This window comes from Phyllostomus hastatus, unplaced genomic scaffold, assembly GCF_019186645.2.
Source record: "Phyllostomus hastatus isolate PE091 unplaced genomic scaffold, TTU_PhHast_1.1 phas_contig_36, whole genome shotgun sequence".
Classification (NCBI taxonomy): Eukaryota; Metazoa; Chordata; class Mammalia; order Chiroptera; family Phyllostomidae; genus Phyllostomus; species Phyllostomus hastatus.
Window position 1 is genome coordinate 3320790 of NW_025333862.1, and position 8386 is coordinate 3329175.

Consider the following 8386-nt stretch of genomic DNA (forward strand, 5'->3'; position numbering starts at 1 on the left):
GAAGTATTCCAAGTGATGAAAAGCAAGGACATACAACCTAGATTACTCTATCCAGCAAAGCTATCATTTAGAATGAAAGTTCAAATAAAGTGCTGCCGAGACAAGGCAAAACTAAAGGAGTACATCACCACCAAGTCATTATTATAGGAAATGTTAAAGGGACTTATTTTTTAAAATGAAGAAGATCAAAACCATGGACATTAAAAAGGCAACAAATTCACAGCTATCAACAATTGAATCTAAAAAGAAACAAACAAACTAAGCAAACAACCAGAACAAGAACAGAATCATAGATAGGGAAATCATTGGGAAGGGGAAAGAAGGGAATGGGGAAATGGTGCAGGGATTAAGAAGCATATTTGATAAGAACAAAATAGGCAGGGGGAAGTTAAGAACAGCATAGAAATGTAAAAGCCAAAGAACTTATATGCATGACTCATGGACATGAACTAAGGGGGGGATGGCTGACGGGAAGGGGGTTACTGGGTAGAGAGGGGCAAAGGGGGAAAAATTAGGACAACTGTAATAGCATAATCAATAGCCTAGCTGGTGTGGCTCAGTGAATTGAGTGCCAGCTTGCGAACTGAAAGGGCACCGGTTCCATTCCCAGTCAGGGCACATGCCTGGTTGCAGGCCAGGTCCCCAGTTGGGGGCAGGGGGTGGTGATGCCAGAAGCAACAATGTTTCTCTTGCACATTGATGTTTCTCTCCCTCTTTCTTCCCCCTTCCCCTCTCTGTAAAAAATAAATAAATAAAAATAAAATCTTTAAGAAAGTAGCAGCAGCAACGGATCTTGGGACTATACTGAGGAGCAAAGTATAAGAAAAAGTCAAAAAAGGCTATGAGTTTTGTGGGTGGAGTGAGTGATGAAATGATAGTGTCTCTGACAGAATGAGGATCAGGAAGGAGCTGGTTTGGGGGAGGAGAACTGGCCTAGACTGACACTGAGCTTGTGCTTAGCCATCCAACAGGAGGAACAGCATGGGTAGTAGGAGGAGCAGGATGAAAAAGCAGAAGGATAGACTGTGTAGATGTGAAAGTCAACTGTAAAAAAGTAGGCATCAAAATGGACAACATGAATAGGATCTCCCTGAGAAAAGAAAGTGGAGAGGAAAGGGAAGAGGGGTGGACATAGTAAGGGAATGGTGCAGCCGGGGTGGGGGTGGGGGGGAGACATCCAGCCAAGGAGGCAGGGAAGACTGTGTACCTGTCAAAGAAAAGGAGGGGAGACTTCCACCCAGAATAAGGTGGTCAGCAGGGCCAAGAGTGTATGACAAAGAATTTACAGAAGCTATTGGATTGGACTGGATTTATTTAACATACATGTATGTCAGCCCCTGGGATGTTGGTTAGAAGTTACCCCAGTCTTCTAAGAGTGCCAAGCCCAGAGCACACGCCTGCATGTGGAAAAGGGAGATTCTGAGGCTGAAAGCTTCAGTCCACAATGAGAAAGGAGAAAGGGTGGGGAAGGAGGGGAGGACGAGAAAGAGGGAGTGGATGGAAAAATGTATACAGTTGAGAACAGACCACTTACCAAAAAAATAAATAAATAAAGGCATTTAAAGGAAAGCGAGAACTAGAAAAATAACTTGAGACAGAAAAGCCTTGCAAACTTCCCCCACACCATCCACTCATGCACCAAATAGGTGAGACTTGGATATTTCTAGGCTAGAGAAAAAGCATCGCTGTAGACGAGCAGAACTTGTTGAGGGAAGGGAAATTATTTTGGAAGTAAATAAAAGGCAGTCCAATTTCCCAAGAGCCAAGAGGAACCCATTCCCACTAGTTACGAAACACGGCAAAGAGGTAAAATGATGAGAGTCCCAGTGAATGGTTCTGACAGTGTGTAGTTAGAAAATGTGGGAATCTGAAAAGGAGATGGCGTGGAGAGGTGGTATCAGCGAAGGCCTCTTGGACGAGGTGGCTTTCACCTAATTCTTGAAGGATGGGCGGAGAGGAAAGGTCGGGGAATTCCCAGCTACAAGCAAACCGAGCACCGCCCTCCTCAGTTGCTCTCCTCTCGCCCCTCCCAGGCTCCCCTTTCCTTTCCCGCCTCCTTCGGCCTGCGCGCGGGGCTCGGGTTCCCGGCACTGACGTCAGCAGGCGATGACCTCAGCGCGGAGGTGGCGGCAGGGGCAGGTTCCTAGTGAGCTGGAGGAGAAGCGGCGCGGGCTTCGGCCTCGCCCCCATCCGCTGGCGGCGACCAATGAGCGAGGCCACCGGCTACCCCGCCTCTCCGCAGAGTATGAAAGGCGCGTCTTGCCCGCAGCCAGGGTAGAGCCCCAGCCGCGGCAGAGAGGACTTATCCCGCGGAGGGGTACGACCCTCAGAGATCTCTCAAATCTCTCGGCTGCCGCACACCGAACCGCGCACGATATGAGCCAGGTCACCTGGACCGGGAAGACGACAAACATGCTCCCGGAGATCGCAGCAGCAGTCGGCTTCCTCTCCAGCCTCCTCAGGACCCGAGGCTGCGTGAGCGAGCAGAGACTGAAGGTGTTCAGCAGGGCTCTCCAGGAGGCACTAACAGGTGAGCCCACGCCAAGGGGTCCAGGCCGCTCACACCCCGCCACTCGGGCTCAGCCCCCCTCCTTACCTGTCCTCCTTCCCTCTGGGCTCCTCAGCGAACCGCTCCAAGTCTCGGATTCCCTCCGGCCCCGGCGGGGCGGCCCGCAGGTCCCCAGCTCCCTGGTCACCTCTCCCTTCCCAGCCCTGTGCTCAGGTCCTGCTTGATCCGTGGTGATTCTTATGGGACTCAGCGGGCGCAGACTCTTGTCCTGCAGTGCGATTCCGATTCCCCCGGCTTATGCCTGGGAAGAGGGGGTACCTGCGGGTCTGAGTGCGAGCTCATCTTCTCACTGGACTCTGAGACCCTCTTTTGGGAGAGGAAGGTGCGCTCGAGCGTTTTCAGCAACTGGAGTCCCAGGCCGGGTTCTTCCGGCTGTGCGCGCGGCGCTTGTCCTGTATGGGTTGTTGATTTGCTCTAAATTGGAGTCTGGCTCCTTTTGTATTCTGAGTCTAGACCCCTAAGCCATCTGCCACCTATTACGGTGCCGCGAGAGCCTTGTAGGTAGTAACTTTGCTCTGTAGGAGCGTGTGTTGTGGGGTGGGGGCTGCGTGAGACACGGAGGTGTAGAAGAAATAGGCAGCGGCTGGCTAGGGAGAGACCTGTCTCGCAACTGTTTCTAGCCCCTTGGTCGGCCTTGTTGTGCAGCGACAGCCATCTCCGAATGCCCACACAGGTTCTGTCTTCTGAGGAGCAACATATATTTCATTGAAGCAACCCTTTCTGACCCCTTAGCCAGCCACTTGCTAAGGGACTCTTACTTCAAAGGAGGTAGAAGGAGACTCAGGGGCACAGGGTGGGAGGTGCAGTAATTTTCTGTGGATCCAACCATGATGATTGCCTTCCTGGCTGTGAAACTGGAAGTTATGACAAACCACCTTGTTGAGTTGAAGTCACTGAGTCCCTTCCTGTCCTTTATCCCTTCACCGCCACCCCTCCTCCTTTGCAGTAGTAGCACCCCTGGTCCAGCCGCTCTAACCAAGGCATCTCCCCCTTGACCTGTCTCCACAGAGCACTACAAACACCACTGGTTTCCTGAGAAACCATCCAAGGGCTCTGGGTACCGCTGTATCCGCATCAACCACAAGATGGACCCCATCATCAGTAAGGTGGCCAGCCAGATTGGACTCAGCCAGCCCCAACTTCATCAGCTGCTGCCAAGAGAGCTCACTCTGTGGGTTGACCCCTATGAGGTATCCTACCGAATAGGGGAGGATGGCTCTATCTGCATCCTGTATGAGGAGGCCCCGGTGGTCACCTCCTATGGGCTCCTCACCTGCAAGAACCAAATGATGCTGGGCAGGAGCAGCCCCTCCAAGAACTATGTGATGGCTGTCTCCAGTTAGCTCCTCTGCCACCCTCGCCTGCACTCGACTGTACTCATCCTGCGGTGACAACAGGCCACATCATACCTCAACCTGGGGAACTATATTTTAAATGAAGAGATATTTATATGTAATATTTTTTTAAGAAAAGGGGAGGAAAAACACCTAAAGATTTTTTTAAAGAAGAAAAAAATCCTTAAAGGGTGCTGCTTGGAAGCAGCCACCCAGGTGCCTTTGGAGACAACTGTTGTGCACTTCAGTCTGGGAGCCAGTGTCTGCCTGTGGGAGTGGAGAGTGTTTAGAGGTGGGCCTGACCAAGGTGAGGTGAGGGAAGCTTGGCCAGCGCCTCAAGAAGATGTGAGAGGGAGCAAGCAAGGTTAACAGCTGTAAATGAGATAGATCAAGATCTGCCCCGGGAGCTAGGGGGGAGGCTGCTTCAAGTCTGTCACTCTCCCAAACCTGCATCCCTGACCTCATGGACATTCAGGAACTTAACTCATGCTGCCTAATCTTCACTTCTGTTTTTCTGATGAGATCCTGGGCAGAGAATGATTCCTTCTATCCTAAGCAGCTTTTTATAAAATCATCACTAAATTCTATCCCGAGGGTCTTGTAGATGTTGCTTCTCAGCCAGGAATCTAAAGCTTATTGTTTTGTGGGTGTCAGGGGAGTGAGTAAGGCAGGGGTTGCTTTGCAATGTGTTGTTTTGTGTGTACCTGTAGTGAATAATTTGGGGGGTGATTTGCAATGGAATTTTAGGATCCAAAGAGTATCCACTGGGTTTTTTCCTCTTTTTTTTAGGCCAAAATTCTTCTTTTTGGAACCACATGAAAGTCCTAATGCTGCTGCCATTATCCCTTTGAGAGGTGGCTCAAAAGCTATAGGGAACACCAGGTCTTTTATTTTACTGCCTTCTTTTAAAAAAGCACAAAACTCCTCTCTAACTCTCCCCACTTCTTCCCTCTGGTTGAGTCATGGAGCTACCCTATTTTCTAGGACAAGAGTTCTCAGTCACTGTGCAATATGGCTTCCCAGTCCCAGAAGGAGGTAGAAATCTAGCCCTCACAACCTCCTGGTGCTCTGGTGGGCTGAGGGAGCCATCTGTCTCTCTGTCCTCAGAACTGTAGCTGGCTGCTCAGGTATCCCTTGGCTGATGGAGAGAAAGCCCCAAATTCTATAGGATTACTTGGTATTCTTGTAATGCTGACACTAAAACCAAACATTGGGCATTGTTTTTTCTCCCTGGTGCTCAGAGCACCTCTGGGAGAAGTTGCTGACTTCCTCAGTTCAATCCAAGTTTGTCTGTGGATTTGTGCAATATTTACTATTCTGGGTTGGAGAAAAAATGGAAAACTAACTTTGGTTTCTCAGTGACATTAGTGAGGGGTCCTCAGAAGGCCTTGAGCTTTCTAAACCTGAACCACGTTAAAAAGGACATAGCTAGAACATCTGGTCAACCTGGCTACCCTCCTGCCATTGACCTTTATAGTGAGGAATCTCCCCCACCCCCACCCACCACCACTCTTAAAGTCCCCTCTCCATTGCATCCCCCTTTCCTGAGTTTCTTAACTACTCATTCTGACTCAGAGGTGCTATTTAACAAACACTCTCCCAACCCATTCCTGCCTGTTTTGCCTCCTTTTCAATTCTCCAGATCCAAGCTGTTTTCCTAAACTCTGCTTACAATGTTTATTGCTTTAAAGGTAGGTCCGGGCCCACAGACACAGGAGCTTATTTTCTGGCTGGTGGGTTGAAACAAAGCTGTGAATCCCTGAAGATTATGTTGTTGCATTTTGTCTGCAAACAGGTCCCTGCTTTCTTAGAAACAACCTCATGGTCTCATGCTAAATCTTTTCTCTCTTCTCTTCTTTTTGATGTTCACTTTAAAAAAATAAAAATGCCCAGAGCTGAACTGTTGAACAGGCCTGTCTCTCCTATTAGGTAAAAAATAATAGTGCTTGTGTAAGCTATTCTGAAAGAAAAGACAAAGGTTACTAATTGTCAAATAGTGTTTTTATATGGAAGAATGTACAGCTTTATTGACAAATGTACACTTTTTTGTTACTTTAATAAAACTGTAGCAGATGAAGTGTGTGGTGCAGAGAAGGTAAAATGATCACATTGCCAATTTGGGTGTCTTTCTGATCCAAATCCTCTCTTTGTATCTTCAGTTGCACTCTGAAGACCTAAATCATGTGGCTAGAGAAAAGAAACATCTAAGTTGTGTGGTAAGGGCATTTCTAAGCATCCCTTCTTCCTCAGGAAATAGCTCCTTATTTACTTCCTTTAATGCATATTCTAACAGTTGACAGTGTTCTGGTAGCAAAGCACTTAATTCAGCCAGGGCCCATCTTACACATCCTGTTGTTGTGAGGCCTTAGTTGTATTCACTCCTTTCGTTTAGCAAGAATATATTGTCAGTAAGTTCTGGGCACTAGAAATATTAAAGGTGATTATGACACACAGCTTGTCTTCTCACAGACTGAGGTGGTGAGCAGGAGACATCGAACCCTTTCCCAGGTTGGGCAGAAATTGTTAGAAATTACTGGTACAGGCTCTCCTGTCCTCTCTGGAACTACCCTTTGCTGCCCACCAGTCTCATCTTATTAGACAAGAAAAGTCAGACCTCACTAGTGTCCAGTGACATCACAAGTACGTTTTTGACCTGAGCTAGTTTTCTTTAAATGTTCTTGGCCATAGGTGCTGTCTTTACATTTTAAACATGTTGACTCATGAACACTGAGACCCAGCCCCTCAACACACACATTTTATTTCACACCTCCACAACTCTCCTCAACAAGCTTGTAGTTTAACCTAGGTGTCCTAGGTGGCAGGGGCCTTGGAGGCTCTCTGTGATACACTTGGAGAGTAGGTGAGTCGGGATATGTAGATGGGGAAAGCCAGCTTATATGTATCATAAATAGAACTGGCTATGGAGACCCACTTGTGTTGAGGGGTTATTTAAATAAATGTTCCCATTTTCATTTGTAGCTCCTAATACAAATGTCCTAGGCACAATAAGGATCCACGTTTTTGGGTGTAAGGACCCAGGATTAAGGTTGAATTTTTGCCCATCCAAGAGCGCTATTTTCTTTTTTGGTACAAAGTCAGCATCTACCTTGTTTCTTAATAGGCTCACTTAAGAAGAATATTTCACTCAGTAGAAAGCCTGAAATTCACCAAACCTTGTCTAGAGGGTAATGGGACATCATCACACATCCCTGTCTCCAAGCCAGGGAAACTGCAGAGTGGCAGGTTCATCTTGCAGTTTTTCTTGGCTCTTGGCAGACTAAATAGTCCCTCAATTTACATGAAAGGGGTCTGTGATCAAGGAATATGTTACTTGCATTAGATCTGACCAGATTCACTATAGGTGGAGAGTGCCACCTAGCCAGCTGAGGTACAGGAGCAGTCCCCAGAGTTGTAAGTAGCTTCATGTGTCAGGGACTGAGCTTTAGTTGGTCATTCTGCTCCCAGCTTCTCCAGTTGGTAAACAGTGCCAGCCTGACTGAGCACTGGGAGACCTGTGCTCAGTCAGCTGTTTGTGGATGATAATGCACCTCCCAAAGAGTGTAGACAAGGCCCTGGGAGCTGCAGATTAAGAGCCCATCCTGGCTCCTGATAAGAAGCTTTGGGTGGATGAGTCCAGGATGCTTCAATAACAAGCCCAGGAGGAAGAAACCCACTTCTGTGAGTCTGAAATCTAATCCTTTAGGAAACTTTGGTAAGAGAAGATAGGCTTCTTGGCTTCCAGGCCAGTGCCAGCACCCCTACTCAACAAAGCATAGAACACTAGAGAGTTCGGGACTGGCAGGGAGAATATATGGGTGGTAGTCTAGATTCTTCTTCCTAACCAGCTGTGTTTGGATAAGCCCCACAATTTTCCTGTCTCAGAAATTAGGGGTTTGGTTTAAATGACTTCTGTTCCTTTCTTCAGCTTTTGATTCTAAATCATCTCCATTATCCTAGCAATCACTGTAGGGTAAATTAGCACAATGATTATCATCATTTTCAATTAGGTGAATTGAAAGGGTTTTTTTGGGCTGGGAAGTACAAGAATAATCTTCTCTGGTTTGTATCACACTCCTGCCTGATAAGTTTTCAGTGCCCAAGGTAGTGAGGCAGCTGCATACAGATGAGGCGCTCAGGCTCTGGTGTGAGGCTGTCTGAGGGAATCTCACCAGCTCTACCACCTGCCTACAGGCTGTGCAACCCAGGCCAAGTCCCTTCATCAACCAGGCCTCCATTTCTCCATTTGTAAAAGTGGATTAAGAATAGAATCCATCTCATAATCTTGTTTTGAGTTTTAAATGAGATCAATGAACTACTTAGAATTAGTGCTTTTCACATTTAAGTACACAATAAATGAGAATTATAGTTTTAAGTCAAAGTTAACCTCATCTCTCCTAGGTGCTCCAAATTGGTCCTGACATGACTAAGGACACTCTGGCACTCTGATAACTGGAAGGAAACCATCATTAAAGTAATAGTTCCT

At 47.3% G+C, this 8386-nt stretch overlaps 1 protein-coding gene across 1 annotated transcript; it reads left to right on the plus strand.

The window, feature by feature from the left end:
- Positions 1–2278: 2278 nt before the first annotated feature.
- On the plus strand, positions 2279–5980 carry BTG2 (BTG anti-proliferation factor 2). Its single transcript, XM_045841615.1, has 2 exons — positions 2279–2530; positions 3578–5980. Exons 1-2 carry the CDS (start codon positions 2377–2379, stop codon positions 3910–3912), a joined length of 489 nt encoding a protein of 162 aa, XP_045697571.1. The 5' UTR covers positions 2279–2376; the 3' UTR covers positions 3913–5980.
- Positions 5981–8386: the final 2406 nt, after the last annotated feature.

Coding starts and splice junctions, on each gene's coding strand:
- BTG2 (XM_045841615.1), top strand. CDS start 2,377: ATGAGCCAGGTCACCTGGACCGGGAAGACGACAAACATGCTCCCGGAG. Junction 2,531..3,577: donor TCTCCAGGAGGCACTAACAG/GTGAGCCCACGC, acceptor CTGTCTCCACAG/AGCACTACAAACACCACTGG.